Here is a 26389-nt window from a genome sequence, read left to right on the forward strand (position 1 = left end):
ATCTAGCTAATTAATATTTGCATTCCCTCAGTTACTGTTTTTGTGGTGAGAACATTTTATATCCATTCTCACCATTTTTCAAGAATACAATTATCATTAACTATAGTCACCATATTGTACAACAGACCTTCAATTCTTTATAACTAAAAAATTTCATATCCTTCAACCAAAATTCCCTGGCACCTTCCCCAACTACTTCCTCATGGTTTATGTTCTAATGAAACAAATTTAAAAAATAATAATCAAAATCTATCACTCAAAATAGCCCTGGGATAATTATTATTCTAACAATGACAACATAACTCAAAGATATATTTTTTAAATTCCCTTTTATAAATTCCTTCACAAAAGGCATTGAAAGTCACAAAAGCACCAATCTTATTTAATCAAATTTCATTTTTGAACAAAAATTGATATAAAATATCTTAATCTACACTTTAATCAATATACATGGGTTCTAAATGGCTTTTAGCCACACGTGAACAGTAAATAAGCACTCAGGAGATAAAAATTGATAGCACAGAAGCTATTCAAAAGAATGTGTAATTAACTTAAAAGATAGTCCCAAAACCAAAAGTTGCAGAAGTTTCTATTGTTCTTTTAAATAGTGGCAATTTTACAATAAAAATAGAAATTCCAAAGAAAACTGAAGTCCAATCTACATTTGCATACATAAGTTACAATATATATTTAAGCTGCCTCAAATATAACCAAAATTTACTCTTTCAGTCATTTCAAAAAAATGAAGCATAAACGATGTGCATATAACTAACTTCCAGAAAAACTTCTAACCACATTTAAATTTCTTTTAAACATCTCTTAACTGAACTAGAAGGAGGAGTATCTTTTTTTCCTCTCCAGGCAGACAAAGTGCAGCATCTGTGTGAGGAACTATAAACACTACTGCCTAAAGTAATAAATGAATCATGGTTTGAGTAGCCTGATTATAGAGTGTTTCAGAACAAGAGCATTATTCCTCTTTTTCTGACTTAAACTGTTTCTAACAATCACAAAATTAGTCAAAGTTATTTTGTATTCCTCAAATATATCAGGATGACCTTATTACAGTCACAAGGTCATACCCCTTTTTGTTATTAAACACTCCAATGGACACAATGAGGTAGTTCAGAGATATTGAGAAAATAAAAATATATACACTGGAAGCCATTTAAGGTTAAGAAGAAAAGTATTAAATAAATTCAAATTACATAACAGGAAATATAACTTTAAATATTTGTTGGATTTAAATATCTATTGCCTATAGTTATAAGATAAAATACTGCTGTAATACAATATCCCTAAATGTGCACTTTCTGTTATATTAGGCACTTCAACTAACAAGGATGGGAGAGCTGGTTTCAAAAACAATACATAAAAGTAACATTATTGAAAGCTAAAAAACAAGTTGAGCATCTAGCACCTGGAAGACTGAAAAGCAACAACTGAAAGCAGACAGAAAATAATGTATTTCTCAAAAAAAAAAAAAAGGAGTAAATGTGGAATATCAAACGTAATACATGGGCTAAGAACAAAGTATGCTGAGAGAAAGGAAAGAAACAAAAAAGATAATTTAGAATTCTGCTATACTTTGAGCAACTTGAACAAGTTTTCTTGGTGAGAGGAGGCGGTGGGCGGGCAGGTGGAACTGTATATCCAGTGAGGCACAGTGTGGAGCAGAATAGCTGAGTAGACCCTTTCCTCTGATAAGCAGTTTGCCCCTTCTGGAGGATTTTTTTACAACCAGAACAGGAAACTCGAACAGCTGTGGCTGGAACTGAAGGAAGCATTTTATTCATGCCAGATGACGCCAGTGAGGGCTGAAAGCCAGTAGTCAACTGTGGAGCTTAAAAAAAAAAAAAAAAAAAAAAAAAAAAAAAAAATTGAAAGAAAAAAATGTTTTACTTTTTACCATGAATTTTAAGTAGACATTCTTTCTCTTCTAGAGCTAGTCTTGAAACCCAATAGTAATTATGCAATATACAATTTAAAGGCATCCTAAGTGGGCAGAGAGAGCTGCCTAGTTTATTAATACAAGCAGAATTTCTTCTCAATCATATTGGTCAGAATATACACAATCCATTTATTCGGTCTGTTTCTTACCAAGAGGGCTGCCACTGACTGAAAACACAGCACTAATTTTCAGTTCCCCCTCTTGAGTTTTTTGCTGTTGGCCATGACTATACTCCTTTAAAGAAGAAAAAAATAAATAAATACATAGAGAAAAGAAGAAATACCTAAAGACATCCAGACATTCAAGACATTTTACTACCACTATAAAGAGGTGGAAAATGTTTAAAACATTAATAAGAAATAATAAAATACAAAACAGCAAGCAAACTATAATTAAATATGGGTATAATATGTATATGCTAGGAGTGTAAGAGGGAAAAAATGAAAGTAGTCTGTGACACTACTAAGTATTTATAAATTATTTTTGAAAAATCTTCTTTAGTTTTATTAAAGTATTATAAGTTACTGTTTATTATAAAAGTAATACACAATCACTATAGAAAATTTAGATAAATAAAAATAAGAAAAAAAATCTGATCATATTTTAATCATCCCAAAACAACCACTGTTATTCTTTGGGTATATTTCTTTCCAGTCTTTTCCCCACCTCAATACAGAGGTTTTATTTCTTAATAAGTTGTAATTATACTAAATATACCACTCTTATAAACTGATTTTTTGCTCATTTGAACTTTTGTATATTAGTATGTTACTCCAAAATAACTTATAATGGCTAAATATACCAGTGTTTCCAAAACTGAAGTCCAAGAATCCCTGAGGTCTACGTAGTCTGAAAATTCTGAAAGAATGCTGTTTAAATTTTGTTTTTATTTCAATGATTTTTATGTGCACATACACATATTTTAAGTCATGGGTAACCACCATATAACTGAGTTCTACTACAACTTTTCAGTGCTGTTTGCTTTTTACAATTACAGGATTACATTCTAAACTCATTACATAATAGATTTAACTTTTATTTTAATATATTGTTTATCATATTGAAACATGCAAAAACTCTGCAAGACCACTTATTCTTGGAATTCTGGAGTATCTCAGATATATTTCCTTTTTTGTGGTGGGGAGGTGTCAGCACATTACTCAAGTTTGAGACATACAAATATATATTATTTAAGAAACGTAACACATTACACAGAGATGTGACTAGGATGAGGTGAGTGAGGCACATGCCTCAGGTACAAAATTAAGGGGGCACCAAGAACCTCAGTAATCAAGATAATATTTTAACACAGTATTTTCAAAAATCAAATTTATGCAAGGTCCATGATGAGCAAAATATCAAAATTTTAAAGAAATACCAAATCAATATTACTGATTTTTTTCCTTCTGCCTCAGGCTCCAATGGCCCCACATGGCACTGAGATTATATAACCACAATACAATGTTGGTCCATTTAATGTTTCCGCATATTCAGTACAATGAGCAATGCCATGATGAATATCTTTGTGAATATTCATACTCCCGTATTTAGGATTATCTCCCAAGAAAAGAATTCCTAAAGTGGAACTACTAGGTAAACAGGTACATAGTAAAGGTTCTTGATACATAATGACAGATTGTTTTCCTCCCCAAAAAAGTTCTTACTTATATTTACTCCAGTAATTTATGAAAAAACATCATTTAAAAGTATTTTCCCACTTTGTTTCAATTTGCAGCTATTTTTAAATGTTCATTTACAAAAAGTACATTATAATGGAACAGTATTAACTCTCAGTAGCATTTGTTATCAACATTTCCTCAATGTGTATTTTGAGTTAAAATTTTATATATTTATTTCCATTTTTATGTCAAAAATATCTGACAGTGTTTACCTTTGTGATTTCTTCTATCTCTTACAAAGTTTTATTTCCACATTAAAAGAATAAGAAAATAGTTTTGTTTTTATAATAATACAGTCCTTTAATCCAGGGGTCAGCATACTTTATCTGTAAGGGGCCAGATAGCAAATACTTTTGACTTTGCAGGCCATATGGTCTCTGTCCCAACTACTCAACTCTCCTCTGATGGAGTAAAAGCACCCAGATAATATGTAAATGAATGAATGTGGCAATGTTCAAATAAAACTTTATTTATAAAAGCAGTGGGTGGAAAAACAAAAAAAAACGGGGGGGAGGGCTGGATTTGGCCCACCACTAATAATTTGCCAACCCCTGCTTTATTCCATTTGGAATTTACTCATTTTGATGTATAATGAACTTTTTTTTTCTTTTTTTCTTTTTTTTGAGACAGAGTTTCGCTCTGTTACCTAGGCTAGCTCAACCTCGGCTCACTGCAACCTCTCCTCCCGGGTTCAAGTGATTCTCCTGCCTCAGCCTCACAAGTAGCTGAGATTACAGGCACCTGCCACCACGCCCAGCTAATTTTTGTATTTTTAGTAGAGACGGAGTTTCACCATGTTGGCCAGGCTGGTCTTGAACTCCTGACCTCAAGTGATCTACCCATCTCAGTCTCCCAAAGTGCTGGGATTACAGGCGTAAGCCACCATGCCCACCCCTTTTTCTTTCTCTAAACAGTGAATTCCTTTCATTTGCCATTGATAAATATATCAAATTCTTAAAAAATAATGTCTGTTTTTGGGCTATCTCTTCTATATCATTTTCAGTCTGACTAATCTTATCACATCATGCTGTCCCAATGAAACTAACTGTAGAATGTTTATGGCCAGGTGTGGTGGCTCACACCTGTAATCCCAGCACCCTGGGAGGCCGAGGTCGGCAGATCACCTGAGGTTAGGAGTCTGAGACCAGCCTGGCCAACATGGTGAAATCCTATTTCTACTAAAATTACAGAAATTAGCAGGACATGGCGCACGCCTGTAATCCCAGTTACTCAGGAGGCTGAGGCAGGAGAATCACTTGAACCCAGGGCTGGGGTAGGGCAGAGGTTGCAGCGAGCCCATATTGCACCATTGCACTCCAGCCTGGGCAACAAGAGTGAAACTCTTGTCTTTTTTAAAAAAACAAAAACAGAAAAAGAAAAGAAAGAAATTAATTGTATGATGTTCATCCATTTAACAATGTTTGCCGCTCTCAACCTCTCCACCCATTTTTTAGAATATATGTGTAATCAGTGTGTGTATGTGCATGCCTATTATTCTTCCACAAAACTTCATAACCTAACTTGATATTTTCATCAGAATTGCATCAAATCTGAATCTCAATTATTTTTTTGAGATGGAGTTTCACTATTGTCCCACAAGTTGGGGTGCAATGGTGTGATCTTAGCTCACTGCAGCCTCCACCTCCCAGGCTCGAGTGAGGCTCCTGCCTCAGCCTCCTGAGTAGCTGTGATTACAGGCGTGCACCACCATGCCCGGCTAATTTTTGTATTTTTTAGTAGAGACAGGGTTTCATCATGTTGGCCAGGCTGGTCTTGAACTCCTGACCTCAAGTGATTCACCTCCCTTGGCCTCCCAAATTGCTAGGATTACAGGCGTGAGCCACCACACCTGGCCTTAAATCTTAATTTAAAAATAAATGACATCTTCATATTTCTTACATTTAAAAAGATGGTTTCTTCATTATTTCAAGTTGTACTTGATGTAAGTACTGGTTGCTGCTGGGAATAGTGTATCTTTTTCATTATATCATCTAACTAGGAAATTTATAGAAATATTGGTATAATTCAACTATGTACTCCACTAAATTTTCATGAATTCTATTAATTCTTTCATAAATATTCTTAATAGCAAGTGATAATTTTATTTCCCTTTTTCCATTGTTTTTTCTTCTAATTTCTTTAACACGGATTGGAGTAAAAATCCAACAAGAGTTAAATAATAACGATGACATCCGCAACTTGTATGCTTTTAGTAATATTAACAGGAAGTTTGCATCATTTTACTTGAACTTCAATAACTGTTACTGATCTGAAGTAGTAGTTCCTTATCATGATCAAGAAAAAAATCTACTGTAAGAAATGGTTGAATTACATGAGATGTCTTTTGGCATCTAATAAAGTGATTATTGCAGATACTCCTATTTGACCTGCTGATGAAATATATGTATTAAAAGATTTTCTAACATCAACTAATCATGACATTCCTTCATTATATAGTGTATTAAAGAAAATTTCCTTAAATATTTTTATTTTAATCTCAGAAAACTCCAGAAACAACCAATACTTATTGGCATACATTAACGGTCTCCAGTCAGCTCTCTTAGTCTCTGTGATGGCTATTGCAAACTTCTACTGGATTCCTTTAGCCTTGAGTACATATTATTTATGTAATATAGTAAAATAGTATACATCTTAAGTACTGTCTGTATGGTCCACAATGCCTTCAAGGCACAATCATGTTTGGTTTATGTTTGTATCCTCCCATGATCACTAATTTCACAAGTATTTGATAAATCAATGACTAGCAAATAACTAATAAATATTTTCTGAGAAGTAAACATCTAATTGGTAACCCAAAAACTTTCAGAAGCAGAAAAACACATGTCAAAACAAAACAAAACAAAACAAATCCTATACCAATACCTTTACCTTCTTAGTTTACTACAAATGAAGACCAATACTAATATCCCATGAAAGTATTTTAGAAATGAGTAAGTTTCCATTGCCAAATTAACTCAACATGGCTAAAACAAAGCCCCAACATTTGAATTATCACATTTTCTTCCCAAAACTGTATGAATCACTATTATGACAATTAGCTCATTTGCTTTCCCATTTTAATTGAGTTCTTTCAATGAGAGACTACACATTAGCTCTCCCTCTATCATTATGAGCAAGAAGAAAAAGAAATCATGATTTTAATGTAGTATTTACTGAATGTACAGATTTTAGAACCTATAGAAAAGGGAAATGAGGAAAATGAGGTCTCTGGCTCTGTTTAAAGTATCGATTTTGAAACCTTCTCTAGGTATTTTAAAAATTAAACAACTTTTATTTACAGAAAGATTAGTACACTAAAAAAAAAAAATACTTTGATTACGACCCCAGATTGACTCCTTCCTGGCCATGAGGCCTGAGTAACTAAATCTCTGTATCTCTCAGCTTTCTCATCTACAAATGTTAACATCCTTTACTCTGGCCGTCTTAAATAGGGTTGTTAGGAGAATTAAGCAACACAGTACATGTAAAAGCATCTGTAACTGTAAAAGTACTACAGAAAACATTATAGAAACATGCAATAGAATTAGAACAAAGAAATGAATCTGAGAGACCCAATGATATCATGCCAGTAATAGAGGCAGGAGGACAGACGATGACTGGCAAATCCAGAATATCGTAACTGAAGAAATAACCAAGAGCAAATGGGTAGAGGAAGTTAAATACATATACACACATGTCAGCACCTTGTTTATACAGGAAAGTAAAGAAATCAGGACCAAAATGAATTGTGTAAAAAAGAGAATTAGCAAGTGAGCTAAAAGCAAAACTACCTAAATTAAGCACAAAGAAAAGCCAAGAAGTTTTGAAAAGTTGCCATAAACTAAAGCTATGATTGTATTGAACCATGAAAAAAGTTACTGGTAACTGGACGGTCAAAAGTAAACGCTGACCACAACTGTAAAATCTATTGGTATTTTACGAGAGGCTAATAGTACTTTTTTGAGACTAATAAAATAATACACTAGAGTTCCCTTTTCCAGTACATGGGAAATGAATGAAAGTAGTAAGTTATGCAATATTAAAAGGCGATACTCTTCTAAAAGAAAGAGGGAACGTGGAGAAGGGTGTGGAAAAGACAAGAAAAAGAAAAGAAGGAAAGAATCATGTATCTAGTTTAAAACACGAGAGCTGCTCTGGGGGGATTTCTAGAAGAATTATCAAAGGTCTGATCCTATAGGACTGGTATGGCTGATAACAAAAAGGACTCCTCAGGGAAAACCTAGCTCTATCCACTCACATACTGCAAGTGCCTTATTGTGGGGTCAGGGTAAAGAATGTTTTTGGATCTTATGCCCAGGACCTACTCACATTACTGCTTAATTCTCAAGTTCAATCAATCAGGGAGAGAGTCTTTGGGGAAGTTCTTCTCCATAATCATGATGAAACTTCATATTCATATTCAGTATCTTATAACACATTTTATAATTCTGAATAAGTATATAAAAATCTAAGTGTTTCTATCTGTTCCATCCTAGTTATATTCTCTAGCCAATGGAACCTCTGACTGTTTTGAAAACAATAATACTAATAACCTTCTCAGTGTTCTCTACCCCTACTGGATTTGGTTTATTCTTCAAGTGCCTTTTTGTCCCAAGGAAGTGTCACATGGGTCAAGTACAAAAGAAAGAGATGATTTTGGTACCCTGCCAGCATACCCACATTGGGGCAGGAGAAGAGATACAAGATCTGCCCTTCATATAGACATGGTTGTAGTCTTCTGAAGGATATACTGCCACATGAACTTTCCCCAGGTGTTGAGACATCTATTTATCCCTAATTCTGTGCTCACAGAAGTTAGAGACAAGCCTGTGCAACTTACTCTACCAAAAAAAAAAAAATTATTATTTTTATTGTTTTTTTTTTGAGATGGAGTCTCACTCTGTCATCCAGGCTGGAGGGCAATGGCACAATCTCGACTCACTGCAACCTCCACCTCCTGGGTTCAAGTGATTCTCCTCCCTCAGCCTCCGAAGTAGCTGGAATTACAGGCACCCGCCACCGTGCCTGGCTAATTTTCTGTATTGCTAGTAGAGATGGGATTTCACCAGGTTGGTCAGGGTGGTCTGGAACTCCTGACCTCAAGTGATTTGCTGGCTTCAGCCTGCAAAGTGCTGGGATGACAGGCATGAGCTACCACTTCGGGCCCCTCTACCAAATTTTTTTTTAATTCTCCAGTGTAGTGGTACACGCCTGTGGTCCCAGCTACTTGAGAGGCTGAGCTGGGAGGTTCACTCCAGCTTGGGAGATTGAGGCTGCAGTGAGCAGCGATTGCACCACTGCATTCCAGCCTGGGCAACAGAGCAAGACCTTGTCTCAAAAAAAAAAAAAAAAAAAAAGAAAGAAAGAAAAGGAAAAAAAAAGCAAAAAGAAAGAAAGAAAAGAAGAAGAAAGCACTTTCACAGAAGTCTGACAGTCTCAAACCCTCTAATACAAACAGAAAATAGGAAAATATAAGCTTCCCCCAGATTAAATGTCATTTCAGAAAAACAGCCAATTCATACCATCTGTACAAAACACAGATACCCTCAAATAATTGCTGCTATTGCACACTCGTCCCTTGGACCCCTTCTTGCACTTCAAAATGATTGCAGCATCTGATATAACTTTGTCCTTCTATTCCAACAATAGCAACATCATTAACTGCATTGATAGCTTAGCTGACTTCAGGACCTCACAGTTACAAGATCTCTATGATTTTATCTCCGGAGCAACCTTGAAATAGCAGAGTTCTACCTTCACTCTTATTACTCACAGATCTCAAACTTGGAATCACATATCATTCATCAAAGCCTCCTTTACCTTCTATCCACTAATCCAATGAACTGGTTCTTCAATCAATTAACCCTTCCAAAGATGATCTGTCCATTAACCCCTCCTGAAAAATATTTAAATCCATATATAGCCTGTACTTCATTAGCATTAACTGCAAAAGGCTTACTATCCTACATAAACTTGATTGCACCACAAACCCATAAACTACCATAAACCTTCAACCATATCTGCTATATACTTCTCAAATCCTTGCACTAAAATGCACTGCAAAAATCACAGTGGTGTTAAGAAACACAGATGATTAAAAGCCTTAATTACTACTCAGGAAAAGTTTCATACAGCTCATTAATGCCTTATATGGTAATTCAAATCGCCTCAACCTTCTTTAAGTTACCTTTCACCCTGTCAACAAACTATTTCACTTCTTAAGCACTTCCTCTCTCAAATGAATAATTCAATGTGTGGAACAAAAAGAAGGGGGGGAAAAAAGGTGAAATGTTTACTTGAGCATTGTCAGGTTCATCTTTAATTTTGTCTAGTAGTCCCTGCTGTGGTGCCATTGCTTTGTCATACTCATCATCCAAAGGTTCTTCTTTAATTCTAATATTTGATGCAAAGGAATTTCCCAGTTCCGAACCAATGGATTCTTTATTGGCAAATGGGTAGCTGGAATCCTAAAACACAATATAAAGGATTAATAAATATTCAGATTTTAAAATGATTCCTCTTCAGGTTTAACACCCAAAGAAAAGCTCATTGGAAATGAAGAACTCTATGGACATTCGTTAGTGTCCCTATGCCTAAAAGTAAATGTGTTATATGTCTAAATACCAAATACAAACAAAGACCCTAAGAGTTGAGGCTTTTTAGAATGTCTCCAATGATGACCTTACACAAATATTAAGCAAATAAAAAAAAAAAAAATCAGTGCTCTACCTAATACATCGTTAGAATTTAGAAAGTGACATAAAGAAAACTTTGACACTTGTCACAGTTACAGCAATCTACATACACACTGAAAACTTACCCTAAAGTTTGTTTCTGGGGTTTGTGGTAAATGGGTATGTAATGTTTCTTCAACTTGATTAGCTATTGAAAGGAAAAAAAAACAAACAAACACATGTATATGAATAACAAATCTTATAAAGAGTGACCTAAAGAGCTATCATTTGATAATCACCTCTCTTTTCCAACAAAGATGCTCGTTAGAGTGAATTGGGTCCCAAAAACACCCAAAAGGTATTTTCACTCAAAGTTCTGCACAATCTGGCCCCACCTAACTTTTAGCCTTACCCTACAATTTTTCCTTGCTCAAACCTAAAAAAAAACAATTATTTTTGCTCTGAAAATTACTTGTGTTTGTTCTCCCCCATTTCTGCTTACTCTGTTCCAAGTTCCCTCCGTCTATCCTAATCTTTATAGTTTTCCAGACTCAGCTCAGTTAAAAATTCACCTCTCCTCTATAAAACGCTCCCTGTTCAATAAGTTAAAAATCATCTCTCTTCTAGGAATCCCTAAAACACATTGTTTCAGTTATTTGAAAGACATCTTCTTGAACTGCCTTACGACAAACTCTTCTACCATTGTCTTTAACTGTAAATTAAATTTTATGCTATTCCACTGGACACTGGCACTTCTACTGCCAGACTTGTCTTGTCCATTCTACTACTAGACATTATGTTCCTTGAGAAACATGACTCTCATACCCCAAGAAGGGATACTGGAAATATATACTGAATTATAGAGAAAAATATAGTATATCCTCGCACAGCCTTGTACATACTCAAAAGCTGTCTTTTTAACGATACTGGTTTGTTCTTTCTACCATACATTTCCTAGCATTGTTAGAAGAACTACAAGGACTGGTATAGAATACTCACTTTCCTTCACAGCTATTGAATATTTATTGAATAATTACTATTTTACTACACTAGGTTAGGCCCCAAGAATACAAAGATGAGTAAGATAAAATCTGGCCCTCAACTCCTACACTAGTAGGTAAGGTAAAACAAATACAGAACTATAATACTGTGTGATAAGTACTATAAATAATGAGGCATGAAAACGCTGTGGAAATATAGATAAGGAAACAATTCATTCTTGATGTGGAGCAGTTAGAATGATGACAGAGTAGAAGAGGTTTATGAGTTAGGCATTGTTGGATAAGAAGTACTTTCACAAGCAAATATACAGAGAGAAAATGACATGCAGGCAAATGGAATAGCAGGAGGAAATGAAGGCATAGAAGGAAATATATGATATATTCAAGAATGTTAACTACAGCTAAAGTATAGGGTACATCGGGCAAAGAGGTTCAGGAGAAACCTCAAGAAACTTCTAAAACATAAATTAGAAATTTTTTTTTTTAATAAACCTCCCTTTCAGATAGAGGTGAGAGTTTATAAACAAAAAATTAAATTAAATTTAAAAAATAAAATAAAAACTCCCTAATTTGGACTAAGTGGTGAGACAGCAGTTTGAATTAGTGCTTACAGCACAAAGAAGTTAAATCCAACTTCAGGTTCCAATGTTCAACCAAAGAAAATGAACAGGTGATTCAAGTATCTTGCCTTTCTCATCAAAACATTGCAACCAGGGGAGGGAGAAATGAGGTTTAGAGCTATTTTCAACCATTTATACCATTACCAAAAGTTACTGGGAGAAATTCAGTCACTCTGCAAAGAACAAGGACAAAAGAAAAATGACAAGCTTACAATGAATTTAACCGTTCATACTTCACTTAACATCAAAAGTAATAAAAGCTATATATTATGATCAGTAATTTTTAATTGTGTTTTATGGTTCTAATTCCAACAATTATTACCTGCTTTATCAAAAAAACTGCTTTTCAACCTTGAATCCAAATCTTTATGGGGTTTATCCAACCGTTTTTCACGTTCATAAGTTAGGTCTCTATTTTTCTCCTTTCCAGAAAATGTCTCTTTGCTGTTTTCTCTTACTAGACTAAAATCTTTCCGTATTGATTTAAAGACAGAAACCTGATCAAACTGTTTAGGAAAGTCATTTTTTAACTTATTTTGAATTTGTATTTCATTTTCATTGTCTGATTCATGCTGTGTGACTCTTCTCTCTACTTCCAAGCTATCATCAGTATGAATTGAAGACACAAGATTGTCCTTTGAACTAAAATCCTGTTCATCCTCATTGTCACTACCAACGACTGGAATTCCTGCAAGATCCCCAGAGTTCAAAAAATAATCATCTTCATCCAGCAATGAATTTTCAGATCCTGTTTGATTCGGCATTCCATAAGACATGCTGTCAAGGGTAGGAGTTAAGTTGTGGTCTATATCTTCAGACATTTCTGTATCCATGATACCACCACCTTAAAAAGTAAAATACTGTTTAGACAAACGATAGTGCTAAAGACCACAATGATAAGGTCAGCTTGGTATTTAACCAAATAAATAATTTTTCAAACATAATACAGATATTACCATAGTATTCATTTAACACTTTGATATGGGTGTGACAGATATGACTATTCTTATCTGACAGTTAAGGAAACGAGGAGCCAAAACTTGAGAAACTACTTCAGGTTAGAAAAGAAAGCTGTGTGATATAGAGAAAAGAGCACCAACTTCAGAATGAGACATATCTGTGTTGAAATCAAAGCATGATCCTGAAAATCGATGTAATCCTGAAAAGTAAACTCTCAGAGTCTATTTATACAACAGCATAATACTCACCTTGGAGATTAATTTGTGGTGAGGATTAGTGATAGTATGTATAAAAGACCTACTAATGACTGACAAATAGAAGGGAATATAAAATGGTAATTATAATTATTATGGAGATTATTTAGGTAAAACTGAGATCAGCACTCAGGTCCTTTGGTCTGAGTCCCATTTTCTCTGCACTAACACTAACAAACACTTATGGCAGTTAATATTTAAACATAAAAATAAATTTTCTCCAACCTAGAATAAAAAATTATTTACTCTTCAAAACTACTAATATATACTAATCTCTCCCATTCCAAAACAAAACAAAGCAACTCCCTAGCCCTAAAATGCCCTCATTCATCTTCCCTTCACAAACTTGTAGCAAAAAAATTCTACATAGTTTGCTTCTACTTCACCTCTATCCATTAACCCTTTGAGCTTAATACAATCAGCTCCCAACTTTCCACTGGAACTTTTCTCATTAACATCATCAATGATGTCCCAATGCTCAAAGCGAATTGACTTTTTTCAATTCCTAAGTGGCATATCCCTCATGGATAAAATTCCTTTGGATTCTTTGGTACTTTTATTTCTTCTTACTTTCCTTAATTGCCTTATTAATTTATTTTATACTCCTCTTCTTCTGTTCACATGACTTCAATATTAGTTTTTCTGCAAGATTCCCATTCTCTTTACTTTTACACTCAGACTGAGCTATTTTGTTCACCTCCAAACACTTACCTTTGCTATTGACTTCCTAAGCACTTAAGCTTAAACCTTTCTTCCAAGATTTCGGATGTCTACATTCAACTAGCTCCTACACGTTCTCCAACTTAGCATCTCAAAACTCATTATGTTCCCTCCCATTCCAAGCACATGCTTCTTGTATTTCCCTCAGATGGTTAACAGATTCACCAAACCAGCAGGTGCTCAACATTTCCCCCTGGACAAATTCTGTCAACTTTACTTCTTATCTCCCTCAAATCCATCTTTTCCACTTAGCACCTAGATCTAATACTCCACATCTCCTGCTGGATTGTACAATACCTTCAAAGGTATACTAATTCAATCCACATGTATACTCAGGAAGCAACCATACCCTTATAAACTCTATGCCCAGACCACATTTAATTGGTCCATCAGCAAACAAACTGGAACTGATAAAAACAGAGTGAGGCGAAGACTAAAAATATCAGTGGCATTAACATCCTTGCTCTGATTTGTTCCTGAAGCCCAGTTACATCCTTCATGTGGCTGGTTCTTCAACCTTTCTCTGGATGCCATAAACCCCATAAATTCCTCTTAAGTTGATTTGAGTTGGATTATCTGTAATCAGGTCCCAACTGATACAGAACCCAAAGGAAAGCTTTCCTGGGCCAGGCACAGTGGCTCACACCTATAATCTTAGCACTTTGGGAGGCCGAGGCCAGAGGACTGTTTGAGGCCAGGAGTTCAAGACCAGCCTGGGCAACATAGCAAAAGCCCATCTCTACAAAAAAAATTTTTTTTTAATCAGCCAGGTGTAGTGGTACACGCATGCAGTCCTAGCTACTCAGGAGGCTGAGGAAGGAGGATCATTTGAACCCAAGAGTTTGAGGCTATAGCAAGCTATAATTGTGCCACTGAACTCCAGCCTGGGTGATGTGACAGGGCAACCCTCTGCTTCTTTTTTTTTTTTTCTGAGCTTTGCTCAGGTTGCTCTCTTCCTTAATGATACCAGAATTACCTTTCCAAAATATAAGTCATTTCACATTACACCCTCCCGTGAGATTCTTCAGTAGCTCCCCACTGCCTGAAGTATTCATTCATTCAGTACACATTTATTAGGAAACCACTCTGTGGTAGGTATTGTGCTAGGTTCTAGGGATAAGATGATGAAAGAGATAGGTATGACTCTTCCTCCTCACAGAGCTAGAAAAAATAAACAGAAAATTAGAAACAGTATGAAGGTAAATAAATAATTATTTGAGTCCATAATGTCAAAGGGAAGGAGAGAAAAGTTTGTTTATATCACAAGAACATTTGCTAATAAACATAGAGGCAATAAGATTTGGAAAAATTGTTTATACTTTCTAAAATAATCAAATGAGACAACAGATAGTAAAACAGATGCTAAAATTTTATGAGATGTATGCTGAAGAACTTATAGGTGAGTCATCTCAACGTTTCATCATAAGTAGCTGACCACATAGCATGTGCTCTGTAATTTTTCATGAATGAAAAATTAGGCAATTTATGTAGTCAGAACATTGAGTTCTACAGTACATGAGAAGTCAATACTAAGAAGTAATATTGTAAGCAACTTTCCATATCACTACATTTACTTATTTAGTTAGTTAGTTGGTTCATTTTTTGGGACAGGATCCGGCTCTGTCACCCAGGCTGGTGTGCAGTGGCATGATCTCAGCTTATTACAACCTCCTCCTTGGGACTCAAGCAATCCTCCCACCTCAGCCTCGAGTAGCTGGGATTACAGGCGCACGCCACCACATCCAGCTAATCTTTGTATTTTTTGTAGAGACCCAGTTTGGTCTTGAACTCCTGAGCTCAAGCAATCTGCCCACCTCAGTCTGCCAAACTGCTGGGATTACAGGCATGAGCCACTGCACCCAGCCCCTTATTTAAATTCAGCCCCTTATTTAAATTCAGGATATAGTATTTGAAGAAAAGGGTAGTCATATCGAAAAATGAGATCCCTAACTCACATCAAAAAAATTTTACACATGTATCTAAGTTTAGGCATAAAGAAATAAAACAGTAATATTAAATATAAACTATGGAAGAATCATTTTAATAATATTAAAGAAACAATAGAAGAATTATTTTTGAGTCACAGAGACAAGCCTTTCTACTAATGACCAAAAAAATCCAGAATAAAAGATCAAGTTATAAATAAAAATATAAAAGACCAAATGTGACTTTAAAACTGGCTAGAGATGAGAAAACACAAACCAAATCAAAAAGATAAAAAGATAAACTGATTTAAAAGGTTTTATTTCCCCGGACACGGTGGCTCACGCCTGTCATCCCAGCACTTTGGGAGGCCGAGGCAGGCAGATCACAAGGTCAGGACTTTGAGGTCAGCCTGACCAACATGATGAAACCCCGTCTCTACTAAACATACAAAAATTAGCCGGGCATGGTGACGCGCGCCTGTAATCCCAGCTACTCAGGAGGTTGAGGCAGGAGAATCGCTTGAACCAGGGAGGCAGAGGTTGTAGTGAGCCAAGATCGCGCTACTGCACTCCAGCCTGGGCGACAGAGTGAGACTCCGTCTCAAAAAAAAAAAAAAAAAGTTTTTATTTCATTTTATATCACAAAGGGTAATTTCCTTAAAAGATAAAGATAGTACCTATAGTTCAGTAAAGATACAAATAACCAAATACATATATAAAAGCAAAGGGCTCAAACAAACTTTTCAGAGAGAGTAAAATACTAAGGTTCAACAAGAGAAATGCAAACTAATAAAACAATGAGATACCATGTTCACACAGCAAGTTGGTAATAACAAAAAGTTTTGATAAAAGTCTTGCAGCTGGCCGGGCGCGGTGGCTCATGCCTGTAATCCCAGCACTTTGGGAGGCCAAAGCAGGTGGATCATGAGGTCAGGAGATCGAGACCATCTTGGCTAACACGATGAAACCCCATCTCTATTAAAAATACAAAAAAAATTAGCTGGGCGCGGTGGTGGGCACCTGTAGTCCCAGCGACTCGGAAGGCTGAGGCAGAAGAATGGCGTGAACCCGAGACACGGAGATTGCAGTGAGCCGAGATCGCTCCACTGCACTCCAGTCTGGGCGACAGAGCTAGACTCTGTCTCCAAAAAAAAAAAAGAAAAAAAAAAGTCTCGCAGCTATGCTATAGGCCAAAATTGGGAAACTATGGTCCAAGACTAAAATACATACAAAGAAAAGTTTTTGACAGAGAGCATATGTAGGCTGCAAAGTTCAAAATATTTACCATCCGGCCCTTAACAGAAAAACGTTTGCCTACTCCTGCAGTCAAATACTACTGGTAGAAATGCAAACTGGTACAAAACTAATAAAGAGCAATTAAGTAATATTTTTGATACTTTGAATACACAGAACTCTTGACCCAACAATTCAACTTTTTTTTTTTTTTTTTTTTGAGACAAAGTTTCACTCTGTCACCCAGGCTGGAATGCAGTGGTGCCATCTTGGCTTACCGCAACCTCCGCCTCCTGGGTTCAAGCGATTCTCCTGTCTCGCACCTGCCACCATGCCCAGCTAATTTTTTTTTATTTTTAGTAGAGACAAGGTTTCACCATGTTGGCCAGGCTGGTCTCGAACTCCTGACCTCAGGTGACCCACCCGCCTTGGCCTCCCAAAGTGCTGGGATTATAGGCGTTAGACACCATGCCCAGCCCAACAATTCAACTTTTACAAATTCATCCTGCAAATATAATCTCACAAGAGAGTGATGAAAACGAGCATTTATAGCAGAAAAAGACTGAAAATAGCATATGTGTTCATCAGTGAGGCTAACTTAATTATAGCACACACCTCTAATGGAATATTATATAGCTGTTAAACAGAATGAGGTAGCTTTATGAATTCCCAAGATCTGTTAAGTGAAAAAAATTTTTTAAATCTTTGAAATGCACTGGAGATTTACAGCTTTCTCAGAGATGTCAATTTCTTTTTTTTTCTTTCTTTCTTTCTTTCTTTTTTTGAGACAGAATCTTGCTGTCACCCAGGCTGGAGTGCAGTGGCATGATCACGGCTCACTGCAGTCTCAACCTCCTGGGCTCAGGTGATCCTCCCATCTCAGCCTCCCAAATAGCTGAGACTACAGATGTATGTCACCACATTCAGCAAATTCTTTTTTTATTTTTTGTGGAGACAGGAGTTTCGCTACATTGCCCAGGCTGGTCTCAAACTCCTGGGCTCGAGCACTCTTCCTGTCTTGGCCTCCCAAGGTTCTGGGATTACATGAGCCACAGAACCTGGCCTCAGAGATGTCAATTTCTAACAAAGCAACTGATTTGAATGAGCAATTCTGGTACTTACACAATAAATCTGTAGACTGCATAAAATCTTATGCAATTAAAATATAAGTACTAGTTATATTACTTAACTGAATCAGAATTCTTCTCATCCTTGTGATCCCTATAACCAAATAAAAGAAACAGTTTCTGTTTCTCAGAGCTTATATCAAGAGAACAAAACAGAACACTATGATCACAGTAGCTGAAACACCTGAAAGCACAAATTTCTCATGGAAGATTTCTGGCTTTTAGACACTGTGATTATGCTTGGCATATGTGAGGAAAAGCAAGGATGGTATGGCTGGAATTGCATGTATGATAGGAAGAGTGATAAAAAAATGAGAAATGAGAAACAGAGGACAGATCTATTAGGAAACTGCAAGCAATACGAAAAAATTGCAATGTATGTAAGTGTAAAAGGAAGTTGTTAGAAGACTCTACAGACAAATTAACATAATTTTTGTTTTACAAGGATCATACATTTTACATATAGCTTCTGTGTACTATGAAGTGTTCAATGTTACAGGGAGCAGAAGAATGGAAGCAGAAAGACCACTTAGGACCACTTAGGAAGCTACAATAACCCAAGGAAAAACTGGTAGCTAAACCCAAGGTAATAATAATGGTGGATGTGAAGAATAGCAGTCAGATGTGGACATATTTTCAAGGTAGAGGCATTGCCTGATATGCACATGAGATGCTGGGTATGAAAGGAGTCAAGAACAACATAACAGGTGTCATTTCTTGAGATAGGAACACTAAGGGAGGACCACACTGAAAGAGGGAGAATGAATAATTTGGTTTTGGGATGGTAGATTTTGATATCCTTCTTAAATCTTCAAATGGAGATATCAAGAAGGCAGTTGGATATATTAGCCTGTAGTTAAGAGAAGACTGGCCAAGTAATGAGACATAAATTTGGGACTCATCAATGAAGAGATGGTACTTAAAATTCATGAGACTAGATAAGATCACCTAGTGAGTTTATTTACTATAGATGGAAGACGGCTGAGAGTCCGGACATACTACAGTACTGCAAAATCTGGTCGAAATGAAGGAGTCAGAAAAAGACACTAAGAAGAAACAGCTACTAGAGTAGGAGAAAAATGAGGAGACTGGTGTCACAGAAGCTAATGAAGAAAATAGGAGGGAGTGACTTAACCATAATGAATGCTGCTGAGATGACTGATAAAATGAAGACTGAGAACTTAACTTCTAACTTGACAACAGCTACATCAGTGGGAAAATGAGTATACAAGTCAGAGTGGAGTGATCCCAATAGAGATTGAGAGGAAATAACTTGAGAATCCTAGTATAAAATAATTCTTCAGAGGAACCGAAGGAACAGAGATAACTATTCAGAGGCCCTTAATAGAGGTTTTTTTACTTTGGCCATGTGTTTTTGTGTGTGTGTGTGTGTGTGCGCGCGCGCGCGCGCAAGCGCGCACGCACGCACTAATTTTTAAATTATTTGTAGAGACAAGGTCTTGCTCTGTTGGTCAATCTGGTCTTGAACTCCTGGGCTCAAGTGATCCTCCCACCTCAGCCTCCCAAAATGCTGGAATTATAGGTGCAAGCCACTGTGCTCGCCCTATTTCTTTGTTTTTTTTTTTTTAAATAGATTTTTTTTAAGATTGAGAACATTACAGCTTTGTAGTATGCTCACAAGAAAGCTCTAATAAAGAGCAACGAGTTCAGGAGGAAAATCTGTGTGTAATAGAGACTGTGATCAGTAAAATGCAAATAGACTTAGATTTTGCAAAAGGAGAATAAAGTTATTTTAAGTAATTTAAGAACAATATTTGTTTGATGACGAAAGTAAATTTCATACTTCAAGGTAAAGTCAACCGTCATTCTTTGTCCCTCTTATGCTTAGTCATTGTTTTAGCAGTATACTGATACTTCTAAGCTATATCCAACAAATATTTCAAGGTATAACCACCAACTAAGGAATTCAACTATCATACAAATAAATATTGTGAAATATTCTAATATATTAATTCCTCCTGCACATTTTTGTTTTCCTTTTTATCTTTTGGGGTTTTGTTTTTTGTTGTCATTGTTGCTGTCCAAAAAGTTTATTGTCTTTATTATCTGAAAAATCCTCATAGAAAATTGTTTGGTTTAGCTCTCAGCAGCCCGCTCCTGAGCTCTGAGGAAGTTTGCCTTCTTTTGAGTTACCTGATCTTTCTTCTGAGCAAGGGATATTTTGGGATGGTTCCACCTCTTCTTTTTAACTTCATTCTTGGGCTTCTTTTCATAGACTGGATTATCTCGTATAGGAGCATGAGCTTTCTTATACATCTCCTCCATCATGTCTGGAGTTATGCTGTTCTTTACGTATTGAGAGAACTGTTTCTTGTAAGCATCTTCCCATTCTTTCATTAAGTAGTTCATGTAATCTGCAACATTCTGGCCCATGATGTGCTTCCGGTGAACTTCTGCATTAAATTCCTTGTTTTCAGAATCATAACCAGGGAATCATTTGGTACTGTGAGGCATAGACAAGCCTCCATCCACAGCCCTCTTCAGGGCACCCAAAACTTTATTGCCAGTGGTAGTTCTGGCAAGGCCTGCATCCAAATAGCAGGTAACGGCACCTGGCTGACCATGATTGTTTTCCACATTGTATTCATCACCAGTCACTTCCACTTGGCATTCACAGATCTTGTCCATGCCAAACCTATTCAAAAGCCTGCGGGCCAGCAGCAGGCCAATACAATATGCTGCAGCATAATTTGTCAGGTCAACCTTCACACCGTATTTTGGCAGTTCATTTGCATATGCTGCGCAGACTATCATATCCCCCTCTATACCGGCATAAGCAATCTGACAAATGATACCTCTGTTTGTTACACGAATTATTATCCTGTATTTATGGGTTTTGTATTTATTTTTATTCTGCATTACCAAGCGTTTCCAAGCATAGTAATCAGTTTTACCCTTTCGTCATCTTCTAAATTTCACTTGGTATCTCTTAAAGTAGGCCTTATTCTTAATAACTTTAACAAACCCCATCCTGCAGAAGAGAGACCTGAGTCCGCGGCTTGACAGAGATCTGCAGGCCCAGCAGCGCTGGGAGGGGGAAGGGCACATTTTTGTTTTTAATCAAAGCATAATTTTCAGAAATAAACTAGTATTAATAGTAATTTCGGCCGGGCATGGTGGCTCACGCCTGTAATCCCAGCACCTTGGGAGGGTGGGGTGGGCTGATCACCTGAGGTCAAGAGTTCAAGACCAGCCTAGCCAACACGGCAAAACCCCATCTCTACTAAAAATACAAAAATCAGCTGGGCGTGGTGGCACATGCCTGTAATCCCAGCTACTAATGAGGCTGAGGTGGGAGAATCACTTGAACCTGGGAGGCAAAGGTTGCAGTGAGCCAAGATCGTGCCATTGCACTCCAGCCTGGGCAACAGAGCAAGACTCCGTTTCAAAAAAAAAAAACAGCAATTTCAACTTTAGAAATCATGGTTCTCTAACGATCCCTTGCGATTGCTACTTTCTTTTTTTTTAGATGGAGTCAGGAAGATCACTTGAGCCCAGGAGTTTCAGATCAGCTTGGGCAACATAGTAGGAGACCTCGTCTCTACAAATAAAATTTAAAAACAAGCCAGGCATGGTGGCACGCACCTGTAGTCCCAGCTACTCAGGAAGCTGAGGCAGGAGGATCACTTGAGCCTAGAGTTCAAGGCTGCAGTGAGTTATGACTACGCCACTGAACTCCAGCCTGGGTGACAGAGACTCTGTCTTTAAAATAAATATATATATTAAAAAATAAAAAAAAACAAAAATTATATATATTAAAAAATGAAAAACAAAAACAAGGTAATTGCGGTTTGTTTTAAATAAAAGCTTAAGTTAGCACTTTGTTTTGCCACAGAATTTTTTTTTTTTTTTTTTTTTAAGACAGAGTCTTGCTCTGTCTCCCAGGCTGGAGTGCAGTGGTATGACTTCAGCTCACTGCAACCTCTGCCTCCCAGGTTCAAGCAATTCTCCTGCCTGAGCCTCCCAAGCAGCTGGGATTACAGGTGCCCACCACCACGCCTGGCTGATATTTTTGTATTTTTAGTAGAGACGGGGTTTCACCATGTTGGCCAGGCTGGTTTCGAACTCTTGACCTCAAGTGACCCGCCCACCTCGGCCTCCCAAAGTGCTAGGATTACAGGCATGAGCCACCATGCTCGGCCGCTGTCACAGAAACATTTCTAAGAGATGATCTATCACTGCTATTCAAAAAAATATAATTTCCTAAATAATAAAAACCCCTTTATAAGATCACAATGTAATTCAACAGTCAAAGCCAAGAATCATTAAAAATTAAACATAAATGCCTTAAACATTTATTTTTACTTGGACATACAAAAGCACACTTACCAATCATTTAATATCAGTCAAGATTTTGATAATGGCTATGCTAATATGTCTTTCTTAGCTAAACCACAGGCGGGACACCATAGCTCACACCTGTAATCCCAGCACTTAGGGAGGCTGAAGTGGGCAGATCACTTGAGGTCAGGAGTTCGAGATAAGCCTGGCCAACAGGGCAAAACTCTGTCTCTACTAAAAATACAAAAATTAGCCAGGTGCATGCCTGTAATCCCAGCCACTCAGGAAGCTGAGGCACAAGAATTGCTTGAACCTAGGAGATGGAGGTTGCAGTGAGCCAAGATCACACCACTGCACTCCAGCCTGGGCAACAGAGGGAGACTCCATCTCAAAAAAAATGAAATAAAAATAAATAAATCACAACCATATAGGCCATCTTCATGACTGCAATCTGAGTTTCTTTAAAATGGAGGGAGAAAGTAAAGACACTTGCACATCCATGTTTTTACTGATTTGCTTTGTTTTTCTAAAGCATTCAAATTTTCACAGAAGCAACAGTTTACTTTTCAAAGTAACATTTCACTAGTGTAAAAAAATGTACAAGTAAACTTATATAACTACAATGCCGAGTACTAATAGAGTTTGGGAACAAACACAATAAATCTTGATAAGCATGCTGAATTGTGTGGTTGTGTCTGAAACTACTAGATGCTCCTCAATAGCCACTCTAGTTTTCTCCTTTAGTGACAGACCCTGATTCTTATCAGAGCACATTTACAACAATAGAAAAATGGTCAAGTCTTATGTATGATCCTAAACTGAAAAAGAATCATAGTTATTAATACAGCAATAACCAAACGAAAACTCTACCTGAGAATGGGATAATAACTACAATGTAATAACTCAGTCTTCTTTCAAGTTGCAGGGATGGACACATTAAGGAACCAGTAATTTTTTAATGGGTTAGAACAGAAAGCGAAGTGTATCATATAGAATGACAATAAGCAATGCTACAAGAAATGTTTGTGTACACACAGTGATACACAACTACATGTCTCAATGTAAAATATATTTCTAACAGTGTTTCAAATATTTTTTAAAGTTTGAAACCAGTGAATATTTAGATCAATCTGATTTTATAGCTTACCAAAAGGTGATAAATACTGAAACCTGATACACTGCTGATAGAAATGAATTTTATTTTTACCAACTTTAATAGTCAACTTATGCACTAAGGCTTTAAAAATTATGAATTTGAAGTACAGTATAAACCATTTTATAAAACAAATCATTGTTTTTCAATATAAGAACTACTACAACAGACTTCAGTTTTTAGAATGATCCCTGTTATTTCTAGTGTTCTGGCAGCAATGATCAAGAAGATTAGAGATATCTATAAACTGATAAAACATTCAGCAATTACCTAAAAACTGTCAAAAGTCTATTAAAACTGAAGCACATCACTAAACTATCATCTTACTGAGTAAAATTTTCATATCTTATTACATGTCAGTATTTCAAAGAGCATATTACTTTTGTAAGCAGAATAACATAATATTTAAATAAAATAATAAATACAAAAGTCATTTTTGCCAATAATTGCAGAAGCACAATACGATAGAGATATGGAGAGACAGTACCAACTACCCAACTGTACCCCAATCTTTAGCCCCATAAGCATTCCTACGATTCTTCCTTCTAATTCCAAACTTTCTGTAACATAGTTCTGTTACTTAGAAAACAAAAATCTGTATTTTCACCTTCTCTCTTGTCACAGCAGATTTAGCTGATACCCCTTTCTATTCAGATAAACAAGAATCTGTATAAGCCCTAAACCTAATTTTTAACCCTACCCCTCATAATCTAGGAAAAAAAAAAAAAAAAGAAAGAAAGCAATGTTAAAATAATCCTTTATTAAGGGCTTTACAACTGTAGAGACAGGGTAACTTGTACTTTTTTTCCCTCAATGGCATCAGTAAGTTTACAACAACTTCATTTTTTTACTCTCATAAGTTCATTAACAGAATAGACCACTTTTGTTAGAGTTCATACTATCTGCAAAAATGGTCAATAGAGATTTTTTTGAAAATAAAAATAGAAGGCTGGGTGCGGTGGCTCACGCCTGTAATCGCAGCACTTTGGAAGGTTGAGGCCGGTGGATTACCTGAGGTCAGGAGTTCGAGACCAGCCTGGCCAACATGGTGAAACCCTGTCTCTACTACAAATACAAGTAATAGCCAGGTATGGTGGCGTGCGCCTGTAATCCCAGCTACTTGGGAGGCTGAGGCAGGAGAACTGCTTGAACCCAGGAGGTGGAGGTTGCAGTGAGCCGAGATAGCGCCACAGCACTCCAGCCTAGGTGACAAGAGCAAAACTACATCTCAAAATAAATACATATATATAGAGGAAGTCCTACTTAAACAATTTTATCCAGGGCCTATTTCTGGATGGCTCTAAGCTAAGAATGATTTCACATTTTTAAAAGGTCGTAAAAAGAAGGATAAGGAGAATGCAAAAAAGTCATATTTGTTGGTCACAGCCAAGAAAGCTTAAATATTTACTATTTGGCCCTTTAGGAAAAAGGTTTGCTAACACTCCATCTATAGAAATGTTGCTATGTGTGGTTCACACAGTACAACTGGCATTATGGTAGAGAAATAATATTGAGTTAAATAGGCTTAGAAAGTTACTTAGGGAAATTATCTATAGAACTATTTCTTTCTTCCTTTTTTTTTTTTTTTTTTTGAGATGGAGTCTCACTTTGTGACCCAGGCTGGAGTACAGTGGCATGATCTTGGCTCACTGCAACCTCCGCCTCCTAGGTTCAAGCGATTCTCCTGCCTCAGCCCCCTCAGCTGCTGGGATTACAGGCATATGCCATCACGCCCAGCTAATTTTTGTGTTTTTAGTAGAGGCAGGGTTTCACCATATTGGCCAGGCTGGTCTCGAACTTCTGATCTCAGGTGATCTGCCCACCTCAGCCTCCCAAAGGGCTGGGATTATAGGTGTGAGTCACAAAGTCTGGCCTCTATAGAACTATTTCTGAGTTAAATTCAAAATCTTACAGAAATTGTAAGTTAGGCACTAGTTACAATATTGAAGACTGATCATAAAACATTCCACTTCCAGCCACCATGGTGTAGTACTGGTTCCAAAATAACCCTCCTGCTGCTAATAACTAAAAAAAATCAAACAAAATATGAAATACCTCTTTTCAGTCTATGGATGAGAAGTAACACAAGATTGTGATCATGGAGTCAGCCCTAGGTTCACCAAAGCCTGGGAACATGTAGCAAACACCAGTAAAGAAACAGAAAATTCAAAACAGAGCACAGCAGTCTCACTAAGCCAAGGCGACTAGAGGCAGAAGCTGGAGAAAGCTGCAGCAGCTGGTATCTGCAACACATATTACCAGAGAAAAGACAAATGCACAGAGAAAGAGCACTAAAAATAATTTGGCTGAATAGTAATCTGCACATGCACTGAGTGAAATCCTCACTAGGAACAGAACAACTATCAGGGAACTACAAGGAGAAAACTACCAGTGTTGATACAAAGATGAGGAGACTTTTGAAATCTGATTGACCTGAATGATGAGACCTTGTCACTAAGTAAACTGGCACAATCACACAATGAAATATTATTCGGGGCTTAAAAGAAAAGAAAGCTACCAACCCATGAAAGAAACTTAAACAAATACACATTACTAAGTCAAAGAAGTCAATTTCAAAGGACTACATACTGTATGATTTCAACAAGACATTCTGGAAGAGGCAAACTGACGGAGACAGTAAACAGGCCAGTGATTGACAGGGGTTAGGAGAAACAAGGGATGAAAAAGTGAAGCACAGAGGATTTCTAGAGCAGTGAAACTATTCTCTATGATACATACTATAATGGTGGATACAGGTCATTATACATTTGTCAAAACCCATGGAATGAC

The 26389-nt window shown here is 36.7% G+C and overlaps 1 protein-coding gene, 1 long non-coding RNA gene and 1 pseudogene across 4 annotated transcripts in view; 1 reads left to right on the top strand and 2 right to left on the bottom strand.

Moving 5' to 3' along the window:
- Positions 1–26389, bottom strand: part of ZMYM4 (zinc finger, MYM-type 4) — a 167446-nt gene that overhangs the window by 50379 nt on the left and 90678 nt on the right. For 2 of the 3 annotated variants that reach the window (XM_011955349.1, XM_011955350.1), the window contains 5 exons: positions 12248–12769; positions 10451–10512; positions 9927–10097; positions 2101–2185; positions 1588–1843 (listed from right to left, as the gene is read on the bottom strand). In XM_011955349.1, the coding sequence (XP_011810739.1) occupies positions 1588–1843; positions 2101–2185; positions 9927–10097; positions 10451–10512; positions 12248–12769 (1096 nt within the window). Of the gene's footprint in view, positions 1–1587; positions 1844–2100; positions 2186–9926; positions 10098–10450; positions 10513–11916; positions 12099–12247; positions 12770–26389 lie in introns of those variants that run through there. The other variant, XM_011955351.1, reaches the window with a different exon arrangement.
- Positions 6131–12866, top strand: LOC105521235. Its single transcript, XR_001003243.1, has 2 exons — positions 6131–6242; positions 12526–12866. It is a non-coding gene; the product is annotated as an uncharacterized LOC105521235 (long non-coding RNA).
- On the bottom strand, positions 19715–21147 carry LOC105521234 (annotated as a pseudogene).

This window comes from Colobus angolensis, unplaced genomic scaffold (genome assembly GCF_000951035.1).
Source record: "Colobus angolensis palliatus isolate OR3802 unplaced genomic scaffold, Cang.pa_1.0 Scaffold4, whole genome shotgun sequence".
NCBI classification, from domain to species: Eukaryota; Metazoa; Chordata; class Mammalia; order Primates; family Cercopithecidae; genus Colobus; species Colobus angolensis.